Source organism: Talpa occidentalis, unplaced genomic scaffold (assembly GCF_014898055.3).
Source record: "Talpa occidentalis isolate TD23 unplaced genomic scaffold, MPIMG_talOcc4v2.1 talOcc4.12, whole genome shotgun sequence".
NCBI classification, from domain to species: Eukaryota; Metazoa; Chordata; class Mammalia; order Eulipotyphla; family Talpidae; genus Talpa; species Talpa occidentalis.
In genome coordinates this window covers 60,973,102-60,995,653 of record NW_023601212.1, presented here as the reverse complement: position 1 = coordinate 60,995,653, position 22,552 = coordinate 60,973,102, and the positions used below count along the sequence as shown (strand labels likewise).

Sequence of the window (22,552 nt, the reverse complement as noted above, 5' to 3'; positions counted from 1 at the left end):
AAATGATTTCATATTTACTGTTATTCTTAGGGGGGATAACTTCAGTTTGGGGAAAGATTTGTGTGTGGGGAAAAAAACACCCTTATTTGTGTTAAACGTGCTGGGTGAATGGTGTTGGAGTGTCACCGTTGGCACTGCCGCGGCCTGTCTGCATGCGCTTGTGAGCGCTGGCTCGCTCTCCGTGTCTTGGCTACAACCTTCTGGCTAGTCTACTTGTTTCTTTACCTGTCTCTTTCTCTCTTTCTAGCCGGAGACCACCCCCATCACCAACTCGTCCCACTATAATACGTCCACTAGAATCCTCCCTGTTAGACTAAAACGAAGTGTCTGGCATGGCAATTAATTACTAATGAGTTATGCGAAAGCAACACATTTGATAAGCGCTGCAGTAAATCATGAGTGTCGCATGTGGGACATCAGTAGGCAAGTAACCCGTTTCACTAATGCGTTCATCACTCATCTCCATTGCTCATGATGTGTCAGACCTCGGGGGTTTGACTCTTGAAAACTGCTGAACCATCAAGGCTTTCTAGTTGAATTGACCAAGGTAGGTTTGTACCGCAACCCTACACTTTGGGGAACATTTGCCTACTTGGGCATATGTTTGGAGTTGCTTTGGGCAAGCTTCCCCGGTTACCATCAGGTAACCTATTAAATATAATTTTTCAGTGATATGAGGTGGTGGGCTTGCATCAACTAAGCCATAAGTATTCTCCCACATTCCACTTTGGCCGACAGAAATTATGTTGGCTATTACTAAAGTTTCTGCCTGCCCCATGATTACCTATGTATTAGTTACTTTCTCCTTCCTTTTTATTTCAGGAGACTGCTAGGAAGTGATATTTTTAAATTAGGATTCCTTAAGATTAAACTTTTCCAGAAGCACAAGGTAGTTTACAAAGGAAAAGTTAATGCGTTGCTCGCTCTAGAGAGCTTCTCATGCAAATACGTTTTTGCTTCATGCTAGAAGCATATTGAACAGCGAGTTGAAACATTGTTTTGGTTTTTTTTTTTTTTTTTTTTTGGTACTCTGTCGGTTTGGCTAATTAGCTTCAGAGTTCAAGGAAGAAGCAAAACATCACATCTCTGAAAGTATCTGGGAAAAATGTAATTTCTTTATTCACTCACATTTTCAGCTTCTTGTAGTTACAGTGAAGGCTGACACAGAAAATATTTAACTTTTCATAATGATCTAATTTTATGCATGACTAACTACACTTTGACACTAACTCCAGTTTATTTAATTTATTTGATTGGAGCAAAAGTATTTCTCTTTCCATGCTAATATGTAATTCCCTTATGTAAAAAGTTATCCTCCCTTTAAAACAGGCATAATATAACTTTTTCTCCACTCTAGACTTTCTTAATAAATCTTGAGCCTGACCATAGTAAGGCAAACCTATTTAAAGAATGGGACCTGGAATGGAAAGAAAAGTCATCTAGTAGAGACGCCGTGATTTAAAAGCAGAGCTATGGGTTGTACAGTTGTACAGCTTCAGGTCTTCATCCAGGTCATTCCTGAGACCAGCATTAAGACAGACGAAAGCAAATTGGTAATTTCTAACATTTCCAAAATTTACAAAAGCAGTTTAGCCAGGGGGTTAATAGTTCAGCCTTGAGACTGAGTTTTGGACTACCTAGCACCGGGCGATTAGCATGTAGGAAACAGCCAGAAGCCAAGAGGGATTTTGTCTGCTAACTGTTCCCAGACAGCAGACCAAGCACTCACTGAGCAGCGGCGTCCCATGACGCTGGTTCATATTGTACAGAAGTACTTCAGGTTTCACCAACAGGAATGTCTCCCTTTGAAAGCAGCAAACATGATTTGTATGTTAACTTTAATTTCCTGTGCAGTTTATACCCACAGCAGACACCCATAAAGTATGAATTAAAAGCTTTTAACCATTATTAAAAAGAGAACTTGCCAAGTTGAATGGCATTGTATTGAACCTACTCTAAAGGGTTGTAACTAGCCCACTTATCATAGGCAAAAATCAGAGAATACAAGATTTATAAAGGAGCACTTCACCTTTTAAGTTAGAAGTGATTTTATAAAGAACACCACCCTGAATCACCTCATATATTATTTTTCTCATTGGAGGAAATAAAATTGAATCTTTGAGAATGGAATGGATGTGCAAGATACATACTGCATTTTAAAACAGGCTCGCAGCTAAGTGGAAATATGTTAAGTAAACATCTAGAGTAAAATGAAAAATATACAGTGAGATCTTTCATACAATTCTCTCTTTTTTAGGATTCCCTTTGCTTCTTCCTTTGAGTTCTCTAAAATAGGCAGCTAATGGAATATATACTTCAGGGTTTGGCTTTGTGCTAAATGTGGTTTTGCGTTTTGCTGTATTTCAAAATTTCCTTCTGTTAAAGGAAAATATTTTGGATAACCACTGGGGCATTCTTAGATCAGCACAAACCATGTCAAAGAAAACTGGAGATTTTTTTTTCCAAGTTTCTTTCCACTGACCTTATGCAGTCATAAACAGTGGCATTTGTCATCTTTGGCTTTTGCTCTCAGATTGTAGTCCCACAGTTTCATTGTCCCATTCGTCTCTCTTTGTGGTGCATTTTTGTTCTCTTTTACCTCCAAGTTATTTCTAGTAGAACCCAGCTTCCCCAGGGAATGCAGCAATCATTTTGGAGAATATTTTCAGTTTGCTGCAGTCCTCTATCATAGTAATAGTATGAGTCTCATTTCCCAAAGGATTTGCATCCTGCTAAAAGGAGATGTCGGTGTGAATGAAGATGGAAGATCTAAGATATGTGTAGTTTGAAGTGCAGCATTCATATAAGGGCTTACGACAGGAATGTAGCTTATTGAATTTTCTAAGCATATCCTGTGTCACTTCTATTCTTTGGTGTGACTTCCTCTTAACTGATTTCTCTGATGTTAGCTACATAATTAATGTAGCCTCATCATGTCTAGTATAATAAAACAATACATAGAGTGTTCTTAGGATTTGGAATAATAAAGTATATGTATTTATTTGCCAGGTCAATCTATTTTATTGTCACATGCTACATCTTGCATGCATATTGACTATTTGGAATAGCCATTTATTTCATTGTGGACAGATTATTGAACTAGTATTGATTTAGAACTGATATATTGAATTTCTGGGAATCACCTACCAAGATAACTCTCCTAAATATTGCTTTTAGCTGTGTTTGTAACATAGAAGAGCAATAGGGTCTGTTTATTAGCAAATTGCCTAGGTGTTCAGATACAAACTCATTGTATTCCAAAACATTACAATGAAATGTTTTGTGATATAAAAATCTTCTGAAGTTAGAATTTAAAAGTAGCCATATAGATTAATTTTGACATTTGACTATAGACTGTAGCCATAATTCTCAAATATTAAATGGGACCTAATACCAGTATGTGATAAATGTTCACATTTTCTATGCATGTGTCTCTGTGTATACAATATATGCATAGTAAATTCATTCCTGTAAGTATATGTATGCCCCTTTGGGTAGGTAGGTTTAAAAACACTTGTTAAAATGCCACAAGCATGCATCTAAGTGTATGTGCTTTGTATATATATGTATATGTATGGGTATGAATATGTATACATGTGGTTTGTATCTGTGAGTATTGATATATTTTTAAAATTGTGCTAATAACAAGAAGTAGCTTTGGAAGATCTGCCATAACATCATAACAGTGGTTCATTTCTGATAGTGTACATGAGATGTACAAAATTTTCCACAGATAGTATTCATCTGAGAGGCACAAAGCTCAGAATTACCATGACAATAAGGTAGAGCAAAATCCACAGGCATTTGTATCTAAAGCCACAGTACTGCTAAGAAGAAATTGCCTCTGACACTAGAATTTGATAAGAAGTATAAAATCTAGGAACTCACCTTTAAGTTCTCTGATTAGAATGATTAATTATTCTTGGATTGCTAAATTGAATCATAAAAAGCTAATCTGGTCTAGACAGTCATTTTTTCTCTGTGGTAAATGTCAAAAAAGTAAAATAGAGGAATACAGTAATGTAATCAATGTTGTGGATTGTTCTGAGTAAAGTTTCTAAAACTCGAAGGACAGCATTACTTAATGCCATGGAGGTAGATCATCCATTGACTCTTACAGGTAAAGATTTTTCATTTTGCAAACTGTATTTGAATTTGACACCATTTGAAAATGACAGATATCTCCATTACATTCAGATTTAAAACTTGCTAGTAGGTCTCTGAAGTGTAGAACTTGATGATATAAGATAATATATGAAACTCAAGCCATGAGTTTTGTATCATTTCACCAAGAGGACTGCTAGCTGGGAACTCAGAGTTTAATGTGAATGAAGAGATTTTAGAGAAACAATGATTAGGTCACTAGATTACTTAATTCTTTCTTAAAACCTCGAAGTTGTCTTCTAGAAAATTTTAAGTCATCCTGTCTAGTTGGCATGTTTAAAATTATGTGGTGCTCTGTATTGTGAAATTAAGATATTTTGAGGTATATGTAGCATATGCATGCTATTTGTATATAGATGTAAGAACGTGTGTGTGTGAGAGCAAGAGAGAGGAAACTCAAGGAAGAGTCTCCCGTTTAAGATTTGTTCATACTGGTATATTGGTGACAATTCTTACCTCTTGGGTATGGGGTTTTATACATGACTCAGCTCAAGGCATTTCTTTTTAATTTTCACCCTTGAGTTCCTTAAACTTTGCTCATTATATAATGTTTTTAAAAATGATGATAAAATTACTCTGTCTAACTTCTTGTATTGTCTGTTGCCAATTTGATAAAATTATTCCTCCCAACCAGAAATTCTACCATTACTTGATTTGTGTTTAATTTTATATGTACAGCCTGGCTTGCTTGTATGTTTCTTTTCTATCCCTTTTCTGAATCAAATTCCTCTTTTACTTTTTGTATGAAGAAAGGGTATACAAAAGCAAAAATCTTGTCATCTCTGTTGATTCCTTAATGAATTTGGGCCAGAATACTTTCCACTGTCTTGGCACTTTCAGGATTTCTTAATGCTGATTTACAGATGGACTCTGTGAGTGGAGTTTTTGAAGCAAGTTCCTAAAGCCTGTATCATTCTTGAAAGTCACATGTACCTGTTGTGAAAATGTGATGCTGTATTTCTGAACCTGAAATAAACTATAACATTTGAAGGACTCCCCCTTCCTCATTCTTGTATATATTTGAGTCATGTCCGTGCATTTCAGAAAGACGTGAGAGTTGTAAAACTTGTAACTCTTTTGATCAAATTGGCCCTGAAATGCCAATATAGAGGATGGTAGCATTTGGTATTAGTGTCATTAATTTGGGGAAGGGTAAGATTTTTGAAGGAAGCAAACTGGACAGATCAAAGGCAGGAGAATGGAAGACATTTTACTCCTGATTTGAAATCATTGCTGACTAGGTTAAAAAAGGACCCCAACCTTCTTACACCTGAAGGGGGTGGTATAACACTTGCCAAGAGAACTGTAACATTTGGCCATTGATAAGGAAGTGTTCATGAAAAACCCTAAGAAGTAGAAGGAGGAAGGCTGCTCTGCTGAAATGTTAGGTCCACAGAAGGCATTTCTTACAGAGAATAATTGGGTCTCCGTGTATATTCTTTAGGGATTAGGGGGAGAAATGACTGCTTTCACTGTCCCTAATATTAAGAGAATTGAAGTGTTCAGTAGTTGCATACACTCTTATCCTGAGTTTCCAGAAAATAGAGAAAGACTCTTCTGTTAAAATGGTAATACATTCAGACTCCCAGATGGTGCATCCAAAAGCAGAAAACAATAGGGAATGAAATCAGGGAAAGGATGTTGGTTTATTCTCGCTCTGTGTTCAGGACACACTCATTGTGAAAAGATGCATTGGTAAGATTTGTGTAAGCTCATGCTTTCCCATTGTAATTTCTTTCTCATCTGTATATCTTCTGTCAGTAAAGTCATACATCTTCAAAGAAAACATCTTATTGGAAGAGAGAGACAGGATGAGAATGTGCTGTCCACTTGTGTTGTATTTTGTGTGGGTATATGAATGTATATTTCACTGCATGATTCTATATTCAGACATTTCTAATGGAAATCGCCAAAATTAAAGGAACTTATTCAACTATGTGGCACATTTCCATTTGTATTTTTAAAATTGTTCTGGCATCATTATAGATGTCTGTTCAATTTGTTTTCTCAATTCTGTTCTTCTGCTGGGATCTTTACATTTCATACTGAAAAACAGATCTGCTGTTTGGGCTAGATGGACCTCATCTCCCACTTCCTAGTGGCATTCCCACTTTTAAGATCACTGGTTGGTGTTCTTTCGCCCTGGGGCAACCTAATAATTGGAATGCATGCAAGAGATGTTGGCAAAACCACAACCTTAATTCAATGTTCCTCAAAGTGCATTCCATGAGATCTTAATGTTTTACACACACATACACCAAAGTTTTCTTGATTAAATATACTTGGAAATGATGACTAAAAACAACATGATTCTTTATAGAAGTTTTATTATCAGATTGCACTGTGAATCTCCCAGAGAAGAGTATCTGTGTTTCTCAGACTTTTTGACCATCCATACTTTGTTCAGGGAGCACCTTAGAGGACTGTTGTTTGGAACCGCATACCTTAGGAAAGTGCTTCATTGGTGGTGGCGGGAGAAGGTACTGAGAGTGACTATCCCAGCATGCACTGTCGCTAGCACAAAGTTGGATGAAGTCAAGCTATCAGACCTCTCAAGGCAGGAGTCTTCTGGCACTTTGGTGCTTTGTCACAGGGTCTGATCCAAGGAGGAAGGTCATATGGGAACACAGGCACAAAAGCTGACTAGGGACAGACATGCAGAGAGTCTTAGTGAACTTTTGGAGGGTTTAGATAATTTTAAATATTTTCTCTCTCATGCTAAAACACACACACACATACACACACACACAAACCACACACACAAAGGAACACCTTTAAATGAATCACATTACCCCCAGTATGTTATAAAGGAAGGAATCCATAATGATGTAAAATTAAAGCTCACCAGAGAAAAACTGAGAGTCCTATTCTTCCTGTCTTTCTTGTCTCATTTTCCCAAGCCTTTACGCTCTGGGACCTTAGGTTACCTGAATGATGGGTGAAGAAAGCAAGCAGGAAATGTTTGTGAGATTGTAGCAGAAAAGATTTATATGAAAGACCTTCTGAGGGACCTCGCCTAAGAAATGTTATCATAAGACCAGATTGCAGTATTGAGGGAGAGCCAAGAGAATGTGGGCAATTCATCATTATTATTAATAACTGAGTCATTTATATATATATGAATTATGCCCATACACCATACCCAGTATTCCCTGCCTCTTTATCTTCCTGTTTTGACCAAACAATTCTACTATGAAGTAATTTTTCCAAAAGCTTAAGAAAGCATTGCCTGAAATTATAATCTCAATGAGATAGATTTGCTTTATGATAAATATTAGTATAATGAATGAGCTTTAAAACTTATTAGCAACTCAGTATTCCAACTCAGCACCGCAGCTTTCCTGTTGGAAGTGGCAGTAGTTTGAGCTACCTTGGTAGCATTTCAGATTAAAAGACCAAATATTTTCAGCTCTTGCCATTAAACACGTCAGTGTTATGTAATAATATAAAAAATTCGGGGGGGGGTGGAAACAGTAAAAATCCAATTGCCGGGATCCACGATAGAATGAACTCTGAGCCACTACACGGTGTCATCCACAGCAGTGCTTTTGTGAGGAGAGGAAATTTAGCTACATAGGGAGTAAGTGAAAAGAAGAAAGTGGCTGTCTGAGGGGCTACGTGTCACTCCGATGTCTGAAGCAAACAGTCCAGCTGTCGGTGAAATATGTTCTGAGACATAAAGTTTCTGATCCTGTTTCTGGATTAGAACACCAAACAGGAAAGTGCTTTGGCATCTGCTAACAGAATGTCCCTTCAGCACTGTGGACTTGTGTTCAGTTTAATGCCTCACCTCCCCACCCTGCTGAGGTAATTAAAGTGTTCCAAAGCCCCTTCAGAACTCAAAAATAGTTTCTGTTTGCCGGGCAGGTGATAAATCTCATTGAGCCTGACAGGAATTTAATTACACTTTCTTCATGAAAACACCAGGGATACCCATTACCTGGATCTCTACAGCTAAAGGCTTGCAGACCCCCCGCAGTTGAAAGGTTACGTACCAATAACAAGTTCTCCATCATTTAAATGGATGGGAGGCCTCCTTAGGGTAGCCAGCTTAAATCAGACCAAAGAAAAATTGGTCTTAGACTTTGGGGAAAGTGAGATCGTTGTTTACCACTGCTCAGAAATAGCCCAGTCGGTTTGGCTCCATTAATATCTCATTGAAGATGAAAAAGAAGTTTGTTTTTGTTTTTGTTTCTTGTAGACTTCATTGCTCCACTCACTGAAGTGTTACCAGAGTAAGATGGAAGTGAGTATTTGTTGATTCCTGGGATAAGTAGCCAAAGATGTCCCACCAAGAGGAGGGCTCTGAGCTAAAGGACCACAGAGTTCTATGGCTTGCCATAATGTTGAGGTCATTGCCGATTTGGTTAGAGAGAGGAAATTGAAATACAGACTTCCGCTAGAAACCAGTGGGAAAACTTCACTTGGCCTGCTGTTTGCCTTCTTAAGGGGGTGCAGGGTGTGGGGGCTCATTGCCATTTGGCGTTTACTGTATCTTCCCTGAGTGGCAAATTGTGCAAATTGGCTGAGGTCCAAAATGAAGAATGATGCTGGACCTGGCAAGAGGCCACCAGGCGAGGAGTAGGGAAAAAGGTGCAGCAAACCCAATGTCATTTACCATGGACCCCATTCAAAATAAATGAAAATTGCAGTTGCACCTAACTCTGAGACCGAGGGAAATCCCAGGGTCACCATGGACCAGACATAGCTTTCTAGTTTCCCTGGTCCTGGAAAGCTATCACATCAGGAGAAAGTTCTTATTCACAAGTCCTTGTCTCCAAGGTCAACTTCTGCCATTTTCTGCATGATGATTCCCTTGCTCATTTGATCTCTTGACACCTAATTTCCTTCACCTTAAAAATATTTCTCTACTAACTCCCGCTCCCCCTATGAAGATTTCACATTTATTGAAATTGTTGGAAGTAACTAAATGTCACAAAATTGGGGTTGGGAAACAATTTACTCGAATTGTAAAGGTATTTGGCTCTGGTCTTGTTCTTCGTTCTCCTGAATATGACTGCGTGGATTTATCACTCCATGGTACAAAAACAGTAAAATTTTGTAGTGGGCTCAAATGAGTCACACCTGGCACTGCTGGTCTCAGGAACAGCCCTGAGAACTGCTGACTCTGCCACGTGGTGTCCTCTCATTTCCCCGCATGTGTGCATGTTTTGTTTTTGTTTTTGTTTTTATTGTCTGATTGAATTTGACTTTTGTGGGATGTTTTTGCATGCTCTTATTTGGATTTATTTTATAATTTAGACATTGTTTTCTCCCTCTGCATCTGTGTTTTTTTTTTCTTTTTGTTATTTTGTTATGTTTTGTTTTCACTAGGAGACCCCCTCCTGCAGTTCCTGGACGACCATCCTAACCCCCATCATTCATCTCCTTTTGTTTCCAACAACATGTCCACCCATGGTATTTATGTCTTTCATTTGCACTAGATGTCATGTGTACATAAAAGCTTTATTTTTGATCCATGTCTATAATAAAAGGTTTATTCTATATAAAAAATGAAATACCTTGTTTCTTTCTTCTAAAGAAGACAAACTAGAGCAAGAGTTTGTTTCCACTAAAACCAGGTAAGGTGAAAAATTCATAATTTTTTTAAAAGATTCATTGTATTTATTTATGCATACAAGAGCTGGGGTGTAGGCCAGAGGTTTCAGGGAGATGGGGGTGATGAAAGGATTCACCAGAGAGAGAGTAGGGAGCAGAACAGGCAGATCTACTGAAATACACTGCTGAGGGGAGCAGCCAGTGAGACAGGAAAGGTCTGCTGTGCCATGTGGGTTAGCTCCCTGACCCGGGATCAAACTCCCGCTACAGTGGCTGTGGACAGCTTCATAGTGCTGAGACTTAATCCCTAGTTCCACCAGGGAGGCCCTGAAAAATTCATAATTTTAAAGAGCTAAAATGGAAAAGATTGATTTTAAGTTTTTTGAGCATTGCAATTTAAGGTCTTTTTGGTAGAAAATGATAATCTATCTTCAACTGAAATGTCTGCTAGAAGAGTGAAAAAAATGTAGTAAAACCTATGAGTGAGTAGAAAAGACACAGAAGACTAAATATTTTCATCCTGCCTCTGGGAATCCCTTTGTAGGTCTGAAACATAAACCTCACACATTCTATTTGGAAAAGCCAAAGAGTGGGGAGGGGAATTATATCATTCATAAAAAAAGTACAACAAAGCAAGGAAATGTAGCCACATTGAGAAGATTCTTAGAGATGCCAGTAAAGCACTGGAGAAATAAAATCTATATGAGTATAGGTGGAAAAAGAAGACTTTTATATACCTTTATCCACAAAGGGTAATTCCAACACTTCAGCTTTAAGCTACCATTCCACATGTATTTAAAATATATTTATATATATATCTTTCAACAATGTATTCAGATAAAATATTTATTATTAAAATCATTTAGGGCATCTTCCCAAATATGTGAAGGCTTCTCAAAGGTTTGTGATGTAATTTAGAATTCTTTTTGAAGATTTATGTAATCAAACGAGAATCTGAAAGTATCTTCTGGCGGATGAGATCACTTCTGAATGTGCCTCACTTTAGCATATTAAGACAGAAAACTCCATCTCAGGAAAGTAAAGGAAATGTTCATTGGGAAATACTCCAATTACTTCGTGTAATTCTTGTCCTAGGCAAGAGAGGGACCAGCGAAGGCGTGGCAGGACCCCCCAGTTCTAAATGCTCTTTGGACCATAAAATTCTTTTGAAGGAAGAGCTCTGCTTTCCACTCAAAAATGCAAACCCAGTTTATTTTTCAGGTTAAGAATTTCATAATATGTCACACCGATGACCACTGACTGCAGTCAAATGCTGGACGATCCCCAAAAGCTCAGGTACACCCGAGGCTGGAGTTGATGTGCCAGGACGTGATGCACGCAGGCTCAGCCCTTCCACTCACCTGCAGTTCAGGCTTTGATATTTTGATCAATCTTCCTATTGGGTAGATTTGTATCTGATTGCATTTTCATCCCAGCAGACCCAATGCTCCTTGATTATTTCATCCCATCTCCCAACACAAAAACAGAGGTTGTTGGTGGGAAGCTTTTACCAATTCATCTTTAGGTACTTTTCCATAGAGTGGTATGCAGTGTAGATGTTGAAAACTTAAAATTTAACTTTTGAACAATGAGAAGGGAAAACTCAATTCTTTGAGGAATGAAATGACTCACTGGCAACCTTATTATGTCTCCTCAACAAAGAATTGTCATCCCTTCCTCATGTTCTATAGTCTAGAAAAAGGGTATAAGTAGGGGCATTAAGGGAAGGAAGCAGCCCAGAATAAAATCATACCATGCCAAGGTTTGTTTACTTATTGTTTATAATGTTTTTATATTTCATAATGTACCCTTCCCCAGCTCTCTCTACCTCCACCTCCACCCTAAATCTTCAAAAGAGTTGAAAAAGTCCAGCATGCTTCAGTCGCTCATAACTCAGGATTATCGGGAGGAACAACTATGACTTTAATAAATATGGTATTTGGTAAAAATACTCCTCATTTTCTTTAGGCATCACTTTTTGAATTCATAATACACTCATTACTGCATGTACCAAGAGAGAACAGGATCAGAGTTGCTTACAAAATAGTTAAATAAGTGATAATGGTCTCCTGCTATGACAGAAGTAAATGGGGGCAAACTGTTACAGACTTTCAGTGCTGAAGCTGCTATTTGAGTTTTAGAGCCACGTGACCCAACACAGGCTAACATTCTAGAGCTTGGCGATTTTGACTTGTGACAAAGAAACCAACAACAGAACTCATTTCAGCCAATCAGAAGCCAAATTTTTCATAGCTAATGGAATTTTTCATAGTATAATGTAAGACCCTAAATTATTTAGGTATTTGTTGAGAAAAAGACAGAGCTGAAGTCATCTGTTAACTTTATTTGGTTAAGAAGACAAGAAGACTAGAATCAGAAGGTGCTCTGTAGCTCGAAATATCTGGGATATCCAAAAGATGGAGAAAAGAGAATTAAAGGTAGGAGAAAACAAGCAAAACTCCCAATTCTTTCTTTAGGGGTTTCACTGGTAAGTAAATGTCTATGAGCCTTGGGAATCACTATACACGGAGGAGTATTTCAACAAACATCCTAGAGGTTGAAAACCCCCAAAGGAGATAAGGAAAAAACTTTTGCTGTTTCTTTGCAGAGATGGATACTCTCAGTGGGTTTAGAGTATGATGTATTTCAATCCTCCTGATCCTGGAGTTTAAAAAATGTTGTACTTGCCAACATCTGTTTTATAACTCAGCATTAAGCATGATTTAAAAAATTCCTCAGAAAATTGATATTGGATTATTTAATCCAGTTCTGCGAGATTCTGAAGGAAATTTTCTCAGTTGTGCACTCATTTTAAAAACAAGAACCTCACTCATAGAAAGTTAAAATTGCTGAAACAGAATGAAAACTTCTGTATCCCTTTATAATACTGCAGTGTCTAATCTGAATAAATCACAGGGTGCTTTTGACTCCCCCAGTTAATGGGACAAACCAGCTGCCTCCATTCCCATAACATACATCCACACTCATTTTTAAATATATACACGTTACTATTGAACAATAATCCTATCAAAATACAAAGGTCAGATTAGGAGGCAGGCTGTTGGATAAATCAAGAATATAATCTGCTCTGCCCATATTGTCTTTAATCAAGTCCAGTTATACCATACTTTATATCAGGTCTCGATTTTCAGCTCCAGCTCACATCTTCAGGTAACCTCGTGGTCACCACAAATAGGCACAAAGTAAGCTGAGAGGGGCAGAGAGACTTAGGGATCCTCAAGACAGCATCAGAGAAGTCACTGACGTGGGTGTTCCCACTCAAACCCAGTATGTTTTTGAAGCTCCATGTAACACTGTCGCAAAGCTAGTCTTCAGGCTCTTCAAGGCTGTATTTTCTTCTGATTCTCCCTGGGCACATTTCACAAGGCAACGGAGAACAAGTTAGAGCCGGGCATGCTGTTCCTTCTTCTGACTGCCTTTTTCTATTTTGAAGACAAAAAGGCTCTCCGCTACATATGCAAAAGCTGCCTGGGACCTCAGGATATATTTGTTTTGCAATTTGAAAAGAGTGGGGGCCCACGTGTGCCCTGCGCGGGGTCACAGGGCCATCCTGGTGAAGTGAGCAGGAGAGAGCCGCTCCAGCTTGGAAGGCAGGGCCACTCCGAGTCAGTTCTCACCCACCAGAGGACTGCATGTCCCTTCTCTGCTCTGGTAAAATGAACTTGCCCCATTTTCCCAACAGCGTCATGCCCAAGGGATGATAGGTCTTGTCTGTTTATGATACAACTGCCTATACCAGTGGGTGGCAGAAGAGTTCATTTCCCCCCAAATGATCTGATGGGTGTGGCCACCGGGCCTATGATGCTGAGCAAATGTCCTGCAGTTGGGAAACAAATACTTATTAACTACCATTATCTCAGGGAATCCTACCACTCTTCACAACAGTATACCTGTACAAGGTCATGTACACACACACACACACACACACACACACACACACACAACCAAGCTAATTGGGTTCACTTTCAATTTCATGACCAGTGTGGCAGTGATACTCAGTGACTGGGCAGTGATACTCAGCATTCCCAGTTTATTCACTCTCCCAGTGTCCTAGACTATTTTATACCTTCTCTCTTCTCACTCCCCCTCACTTCCTCCGTTACTCTTACTCTCAACAGATTCTTTGTCTCCCTGATAAAATGAAAGCAATCAGAAGTGAACTTCTCTGGCCTCATCTTCTATTCTCCTTGCTCACTTTTTTTAAAAACACATCCATAGCATGTGTTTAACTTCTACTTAAGTTTATTTCCCATCTCCTCTTGCTAGCATGTAAGTTTTACCAGGCTAAGGACAATTTTCCTTCTTATTCATAGACCTACCTCAAGCATATAGAACAATATATAATTTGTGCTCAATAAATATTTGTTAAATGAATAAATTCCTAAAATGCATAAATTGTAAATCATAGAAAGTGAGTCAAGGTAGACCTACGTGGATGATGTGTCATGTAGATGGTGGGGAAAAGAGAATAAGGGAAAAAGGGGATGAATAGGATTTGATAAAGTATTCAAAGCAACTCCTACCAGTTAGCCATCACCCCTGGAGACATTTCAGTTGTCATAGAAACAAAATATTAGCCCAAACTGTCAGTATATCCTTAGCACAGTTTCTGACTCACTCTGAGTCAGTCTCCTCAACTGTAAAGTGAAAATAATACTGTATTACAGGATTGACATAAGTAAATAAGATAATGCATATAAAGTACCTAGCATGGGTGCTCAAAAGAGTGGATGTTGTAATTTACCAAATCCCAGTGTGCTGTGTACTTCCTGAGTTTGTGAGGACCTCAGATATGTAGTTATTTCCCCAATTCAGCAAGAATTCCAAAACTCTTACTGAATTTCATTATTAAAAATATCAATAGCTTCCACAAGATGGCACTCTGCCCCAGCCCTGGTTCCCTGCATCCAAGGGGTTTGACATAATGTAAAATTGTGTGTCTGAGGCCCTCTGCTGGCTTTTGTTTTTCTTCATCTTGAGCCTTTGACTTGGATTTAATTAATGGTTCCATGTGCTCCCCTGAATATCCTCAGCATGAATTCTTTAATCCACAATTTAAGCCTGCTGCCCGATGGCTCACTTAAAAGTTTACTGAACTGACACAGCTTCCAGGCATAGCAGTGACACCAATTTGGCTGTACACAGAACCAGTGTGTTTTGCTAGTCCAGATCCTCACTGTTTACTATTGTCACAAGGCCTCCAAGCTCAGCCTCTGTCATTTAGTCTGAGAAGTGCTGCGAGATTGGCCTGTCTGTATGTCAGTAAGCCCTTGGTGTGTATGAAAGTATGTGGGGTGGGAATCTTATAACCTTTCTTAGATTTCCTTAATTTGCCAATGACTACAGTACAAAATCTTTCCAAGTATTCTGCCCTCTCAGGCCCACTCCCCTCACTACCACCCATCTTTTCTGCCTCTCTCCACTCCCAGATGCATTGCATCCTGGGCACCTGAGGGACACTGTCCACTCAGGTTGAAACATCCTCCACACCACCACCTTTCTATCTGAATTAAGTCTGCTGCCTCATCCTGCACCCTCACACTCCACAACTCCCCATCTTTGGGCTTGTGCTAAGAACAGATGTGACACAGAGGTAGTCCCACTTTGCATGCAAGTGTTTTTGGCTTAATATAAATCACACAGAATTTACAAGTCAGAGTTCATATTAAAGATCACATTTATGACTATTGGGATTTTATTTAGTGTTTTATTTGGAATTCTAAAGATCTGAAGCCAGGCCCAAATTCTGACTTAAAAACATTCAGCTGGAGCAAGGCAACACTGCCATCATTGGACTGAGCATGCCCTTTTGTTTTCTGGTTGCCATTAGTCACACGAAGTATGCTGGCTTCGTGTGCTGTTACCAACCTGGCTCCAAAGAGCCTTTGCCTCTTGAAACCGCCTTTTGGCTATTACGACCCATCTAACTGCCAAGTCTTAGCTCAAATGCCATCTCTGCTAATATTTCCTAATGAATCCTGCTCAATCTGATCTCTCGCCTCTTTGAATTCCTCTAGCCTTTTCCTTGTATATTATGACACATCACACTGTCCCCGTAATTAGCTGTAGATATGCTCTACTAGAAACAAAATCAAGGTTAAGTGACCAATTCTGTGATCTTAGGCAACAAAACTGGACACAGAATTTGAGATTCTAGGACCTGAGGTGGAAGTGCCTCTATACACAGGCAGTTTTAATTCTCTTAACTCTCCATGCAATCTTCCTTCTGTTTACAAAAAAACTATGAGACAATTTGAGGATGTTATTTTTTAATAAAGGGACCACATCACTTCATTTGTTACAGCAAACATTAAATAAGAGGTGGCGACTCAAGAGGGCCCCAGTAAGCTGGTTCACCCATAAAACAAGAAAAGAATAAGCAGCTTCCCCATCCAAGTCTTGGTTAACTTTTTCTTTTGATGTCTATTCTCCCACCCACATTAGCATGCTGCTTCCAGAATGGAAATCTGCCTTCAAATCTTAGGAAGTTAGTGTATCCACTTGCCTTAATAATGAAAGAGAGGTCCCTAGCTTAGCTAAGGAACCTGGACAAGTCTTCTTTGATTTCAGCCTCATCCCAAGGCCCGTGAATGTTTTCTTTAAAAAGCTGCAGGCGAATGAGGTAGAAAGGGCAGAGACATGAGATGGAAACCAACAGAAGGGCAAAGAGTATGGCACCCACGACACTAATGGACAGTAGGCCCCCCAGGGCTGAAAATGCAAAAAGCAGCGTGACTCCCACATAGCTGCGGGGAGTACATGCCTTCAGTTTCTTCTGCAACATGGGCCACAGGGCAAAAATCTGGATAGCAAAAGTCACCATGATGAAGGCATGAAGGGAGCGGGGCAGGCGTGAGGCAAGGCAGACGGAAGCAAAGATGGCCATGTTCAAGGACAGTGTACTGGATACAATGGCAGCATTGGCACCATAATCAAAGAAGATGAGGTGGCCTAAAAGCATGAAGACTGACATGGCATAGATGGTGTCGGTGCTGACAGACTCTGTCAGGGTCTTCAGTAATGGCGAAAAACCATACGTGAAAGTAATAAAGACAAGGGCACTCTTCAAATCAGCCCACCGGGTCCGCCCGCTCTTCTTCCGTCCTTCACCTCCATCAATGAGATCAAATAAAACATAGCCAATCAGTGAAGAAGCCAGGCCAGTCCCAAAAAGCCAATGGGGGGCCAGAAGACCCTCATCCATATACCACCAGATAACCACAAAAACACAGACGCTGCACAGCTGCTGTATCACCACACTGGACTCAAATACCACAGCCCAGTATTGGTATTTCCGGGCATAGATGTTTTTCCTGAGTTCTTCCAGAAATCGCCGGTCCACATAGTTATCAGGAAAGGGCTGTCGCTCATACAAGACTTTCTGCCACCTGGCCTCCTTGGTATTAGTTACAGGTTGGGCACACATTGTACTTTCTCTCAAATGTAGACTAGTTCAATCTTCCTAGCAGAAGTCTGTGTGCTGCTTGCTCCTTATAAAGTTTTGATATAAAATCTCTCTAGAAATTTCATGTTGTGTTGTAGCTGATATCCTACTGACCTTCCTTTCCTTGCTTTCAAAAGCAGCAACCCAGGCTAGGCCTGCAAAAGATGAGGTTGTTCTCTGAGGCAGGATAGTATAGCCAAGTTCCTAGAAAAAGAGAGACTATGAACCTATGAAAGTTATAAAAGGTCAAGGCTAGTACTGAATTAAAATCAAACCAATTCAGTTTATTAAAAATATGAGCAAAAGTTGTGATGGTCATCTCAGCATTATGGACGTTAAAATTTTATCTCAGATTTAAAATAAACCCTTGAATAATAATAGACTTTTTAAACTACCACACAGAGTACCTACTATGTGCTAAGTGCCTTGCATGGCTTCTTTCATTTAATCTTCCCAGCCTTGCCACGTGAGTGTTAACCAACTTTACTAGGAAAAAAAGTCTATAAATTCCTTAGGTAACTAGCTAAAGTTAACTGTGGTCAATAGGGAAGCACGATTCGAAGCAACCTGTTTGACCCAATGCTTGTGCCTCCTCATGTCATCCGTCTCATAAAGTCAGTTCTTAATATAGGGGTTCACATGGCTTTGAGGACTATGGATGGGCTTCAGTCTCCAAAGCCCTCCCTGTAGCTGCACTTTGAGGATTTCTAGGGTTAAGTCCAGAACTTTAACTGGATTCCTCAAGACATGTATTGCCAAAAAAAAAAAAAAAAGTTGCCTGTCAAGGCAGCAATAAACTATGCATTATAAGCGATAGTTTAGTCAAAACCAAGGAATCAAAGAAATTAAATTTCTTCATCCAGTAATTGAGCTTAACATCTTTGAAAGGGGCTACCATCCTCTTTACAACTTGTGGGGGTAGAAGATAATGAGCCCCTTTTCACAATGGAGAAACCAACAGAAGTGCCAGGCTCGTCCAGGAAATCTGCTAAGAAAATTCGTATTGCCCACTTATTTCTCCCCTGGTGACCAGGACAGGTTTTACTTCGCACACCGGCCACCCTGGGCGCCCCAGTCACTGAGCAGGACCCCTGGCCCGGGGATGTCGCAGCCGCCGAACGGGCTGGAGGGCCCCGGACGCCGACAAGGGCAGAGCAGTCCACAGGGTCCCGGACCCGGCGAGGCCAGGGTGGAGTGTCCCTGGGGGCTCGCCTCACCCTTCCGGGCCTCCCCGGTCTGCCGCCATCCCTCGATCAGCCTCGACCCTGAGGGACGGCAGAGAAGAGGAGGCCCCGGAACACTGACGCCTACTGGAAACCCACCTACCGGCGAGTTCTTAGGGCTGTGCGGCAGGGGAGGAGGGAGCCTGCCTACTTCCCCATCCGGGGCACCCGGGCCGCAGGGCGGCCGGGCACTTCCGGTTCCGCCATCTCCGCGGCCAGAGCGCCCGTTCCCGGCCGGCGGGACTCGAGGTCACTGCTGCCCCCTGCTGGCTTCCCGGAGGACCTGCGGCTGCTCTCCTGGGGAAGTGCCGAAAGACCGCGAATTGAGCCTCGGAAGGCTAGCGAGAGGCTGGAAAGGAAGAAGAGAGATTATAATGGCCATATATTTTTTTAAGATTTATTTATTTTTATACAAGAGCTGGGATACAGGCCAGAGGCGCGGGAGGATTCACCAGAGACAGAGCGGGGAACAGAACAGGCAGCCAGACCAAAGACACTGCTGAGGGGAGCAGCGGGTGCAACAGGGGAGGTCCGCTGCGCCATGTGGGAATCTCCGTGGCCGTCTGGGACTCGAACCCGTGCTGCAGAGGCTACGGACAGCTTCACAGCGCTGCTCGCAACCCGCTGCGCCACCGGGGAGGCCCCTATAAGGGCTAATTTTATTGCATTCCTATCATTAAGTCAGATCCCTGGCTAGGGGCTTCCCATGCATCTGGGCATTCGTTGTACATAGATTCACCCGGTACCTACAAGTATCAAGCACTGTTTCAGGAGCTTGTGATACCGCAGGAAAAGAGAGAACAAACACTGCTTTTTTGGAGCCTTCAGTCTGATGTGTGGACCTGCAAAGTGATGGCATCTTTCACCTCGTGCAGAGTTCTGAAGCTCAGAGAGGTTATGATTTGGCCACGGCCACCCAGCTGGGCAATGGGTTAATTGAGATTAATATTTGGTTGTCCCTAGCTTCAAAAGCTGGTTCTTCCCTTCTAGAAGAGAGGGTGGAGGGCTCTGTAGCTGAAAACTGCCAGAGCAGAGTGAGCAGGAGGCTGCTAATATTCAGCTGACGGGTGAAAACATTAAAGGATGCAGACACAGAAGTAGAAAAGAGCAAGGGACTATAGAATATGAGCTATTATGGACAGAAAACCTGAGTCCACTTCCTAGCTGTCCTTACTGGTTTACAGGAGTTTGTTAGCTTACTTGGCAAATCAAGCTATCTGAGCTTTAATTTTTCCATCCCTACAATGGAGATAACTATTCACTTTTGACTCTTTTATGGAAAACTCAAAGAGGTGCTATAGAAATCATAAAATTGTCTTTGTTTTATTACATTTTAAAAGCAGAGGTTTATTAGACAAGGAGAAAAAGAGGTTTATTAGAAAAGGAGAATATTAGTCACAGCTGGGGAGGGAGAGCTGTGCCTAAAATTGTTTTTGTAAAGTGTGAACTGCTAGATTGCTACAGTTAGCTTACTTTGGGCTTTCTAATGATGACAGTGATCAAGTGCAATAAATTATGAAAAATTATCTCTTTCTATTTTTCTCCAGATTTCTGTTCCAAAATTTGACAAGATTCCTTGGCTTAGTCAGGCCAGCTTCTTAAACAAGCCATTGGTGCCCAGCATGCCCCAAAGGTAACAGCTCAACCTCCCAGGGTCAAGTTTCAAGGAAGATTCTCACAGAGGGTGATTTCTTAAGGGAGCAAATATTGGAGAGACATGTGATTAGTTGAGAAACACAGTCAAGTGCTCACAAATCAGATATGACCTGGATTTCTCAGCTAAGGGTGAGCATGTGAGACCTGGCTGGAGGACATGGGGTGGGGGGGTGCCATCCCTCTCTTATCACCACCACTCAACAAAATAGGCAAATTTGGCCCTGGACTCTGCCTCTCAGAACACTCCATCCTCCTCCTTATCTTACATTTCCTCCTCTGTTTCAGTGTGAAATTTTTAAATTTTAACCTTCAAGCTTATCACCCTAAATTCCCATCTTTATCAAGGAGCAGTGTCCTGCTTTTAATTTTGAGACAGTCTCCTCCAGTCTCATCAGTCTTGTTGAAGCTGGTGTGCGCTGTTAATTTAGCCCTTAACCACCATGGGTTCTTGTCCCACAAAGCCATAAAAGGAATTTGAGGACTTTTTAGACAAGTAAACAGAGAAAAACAAACTTTATTCAAGAAAGTAAGGTTTATTTAGAGGAAAAGAACAAAAGCAGAGATTCCAATGTACCAACGCCAAGGAGGACAAAAGACACCATAATGGATCCACGTCTAGGGGATATTTAAAGCCTATTTTCTCTGTTCTAAAATCTCATCATCCTATTTTGTGATTGGCTCTTTCTCCTAGGGGCTACCCTCCAGGCAGATGTGCCCATTTTCCCAGCTCTTATCTTAGAATTTCTCTTTTTACTTCCCTTGTCCAAGGTCTCTTAAAATTTACTGTCCCAATTAGCCTCAAATTTTAGCCTTAAAATTTATTGCCCTCATTAGCCCTCCTGAATTTCTCTGCCCTTATCTCAGAAGCCTCTTTCACTCTCCCAAAGTCCTGCCTGCACTGACCCTGAAGCTGCCTAATTTTCCCCACTTTCCCTGGGACTCATTGTCCCTTCCAAACAAACTGTGATGGAACACAGGGCCTTCTTTTTCAAAATTGGGGGAATTCAAAGTTACCCCTTGAAAGAACTGGTGTAAGGTAAGGTAAAAAGTATCAGGCTTTTCTGCCCTCCTGCCATTAGGTTTGATGATGGATCCTTGCGGTCCTGAATGCATGCCTGATGGTGGGCAGCTGGAGTAGGGTGTGGGCATATGTAGATGGGATTCACCTGGGCTGAGAGACTGGGCTTATAAGGGCGGCGTCATGGGAACGCCAGCAGAACGAATGGAAGAAAGCACAAGAGGAGCAGAGCCCCAGAGAACGCCAGAGAGCCCAGAAAGAGTGAAGACTTGCGGGGGGCTGGGTGGCCTGCCAGCATCCTGGCACCCCAGCACCCCTGCCTGCCATGTACCTGGTAAATCCCAATAAAAGCCTGCAAAAGCCACTGAGAGCTCCAGGACTTCTCCTTACCCTATCTGCTCGGATCATAGAAAACCTGCACTGTCCCTTCCTGCCCCTTACAAGTGGGTTAACTGTTTCCTCCCCCATTTTTGACCCCAGCACATCGTGATTTATCCAGCTCTGGGAATGGGGGGTGGGGGGAAGATGGCGGGCAAGTATGAGGTGATGTGGGTTCAGTGGGAGGTTGGGGGACCAGCAGGACAGGAGGCAAGGTCAGAGGTGCATCACAGATGCAAAAGCTTGGATCCCCAATGTGCGGCAGTTTGGTGGAAAAGTTGTCCTTTCTAAAAAGACATTTCTTCTGTGGGTAACTGTCAAGTACCCGCCTGCCTTGGATACATGACTTTGCATGAGGGCCGTCCCCCTCTATCCACATTTCCATAGCATATACCTTTGCTTTGTCTGCTACCCTTTTTAAAATGAACTTCAGAGCAAACAGCTAAACAGTTTTGTGTATTTTCAGTGATCCTTTCAAATGCTTATTGTTTGTTCCTTTTACAAATTTCTAATTGATCTAAACTCTAGCCAATGTCTTAATACCAAGTGGCCAAGGAGAGAGATGCAACAAAGCCAAAGGCTGGTTGGCCCATTAGAAGCACAGGTGATATTGTGCTTATTAAGAGTAGTTAGCACTTCAGGGGCCCTCAGGAATAATGACAGGTTGGCATCTGAGAAAGATCCCTCTGAGAAAGAATTCAGCAAATGTTCCCAGTCAATCAGCACATGGCAAGTTTATTAAGAGAGACCCCTGCATAGACCCAAGTTGGCAGTTGTAAAAGGCAAGAGCTGCATTTTGCCAGAGCAATGGGAGTTCTTTTATTGTGTTGGATGGAATTATTGTGGAAATGATCACCGTGGAGTCAGACTGGGTTGCTCTTCTATGATTGATGATCCATCCTCTCTGCCTCCCCCTGCCCCCACCTTATCCCTGATAATATTTTCTGACTCCACCTCAAGATTCCTGGCAACTTCCTCAGCTGGATTCAGTTTAAGATTTCATTAATTGTCCCTACCCCCACCTCTGGTGTTGTCTTTGGAGACCTTCTATCCTAAATTTTTCTACTCTCAGCTTTCATCAATCCCACC

General features: G+C 41.1%; 3 protein-coding genes across 9 annotated transcripts in view; 2 read left to right on the top strand and 1 right to left on the bottom strand.

The window, feature by feature from the left end:
- The window catches only part of DNM3 (dynamin 3), a 513,949-nt gene extending 504,272 nt beyond the window's left edge, over positions 1-9,677 (top strand). For 3 of the 5 annotated variants that reach the window (XM_037506477.2, XM_054693470.1, XM_037506478.2), the window contains one exon: positions 248-8,352. In XM_037506477.2, coding sequence (XP_037362374.2) covers positions 248-317 — 70 coding nt within the window. In that variant the 3' untranslated portion in view covers positions 318-8,352. The other 2 variants (XM_054693473.1, XM_054693472.1) reach the window with 2 other exon arrangements.
- Positions 9,678-11,892: 2,215 nt separating this feature from the next.
- The window catches only part of CUNH1orf105 (chromosome unknown C1orf105 homolog), a 33,472-nt gene continuing 22,812 nt past the window's right edge, over positions 11,893-22,552 (top strand). For both annotated transcript variants that reach the window (XM_037506476.2, XM_054693469.1), the window contains exons 1-2: positions 11,893-12,161; positions 19,959-20,044. In XM_037506476.2, coding sequence (XP_037362373.1) covers positions 12,141-12,161; positions 19,959-20,044 — 107 coding nt within the window. In that variant the 5' untranslated portion in view covers positions 11,893-12,140. The remainder of the gene's footprint in view (positions 12,162-19,958; positions 20,045-22,552) is intronic.
- PIGC (phosphatidylinositol glycan anchor biosynthesis class C) lies at positions 15,980-18,600 on the bottom strand. 2 transcript variants are annotated; one of them, XM_037506475.2, is made up of 2 exons: positions 18,511-18,600; positions 15,980-17,392 (listed from the first exon to the last, which is right to left on the bottom strand). In XM_037506475.2, the coding sequence occupies exon 2, from the start codon at positions 17,168-17,170 to the stop codon at positions 16,277-16,279; it is 894 nt and encodes a 297-aa protein (XP_037362372.1). In that variant the 5' UTR covers positions 17,171-17,392; positions 18,511-18,600; the 3' UTR covers positions 15,980-16,276. The 2 variants fall into 2 exon arrangements, with proteins under 2 accessions (XP_037362372.1, XP_037362371.1); XM_037506474.2 differs by having other exon boundaries at positions 18,515-18,600.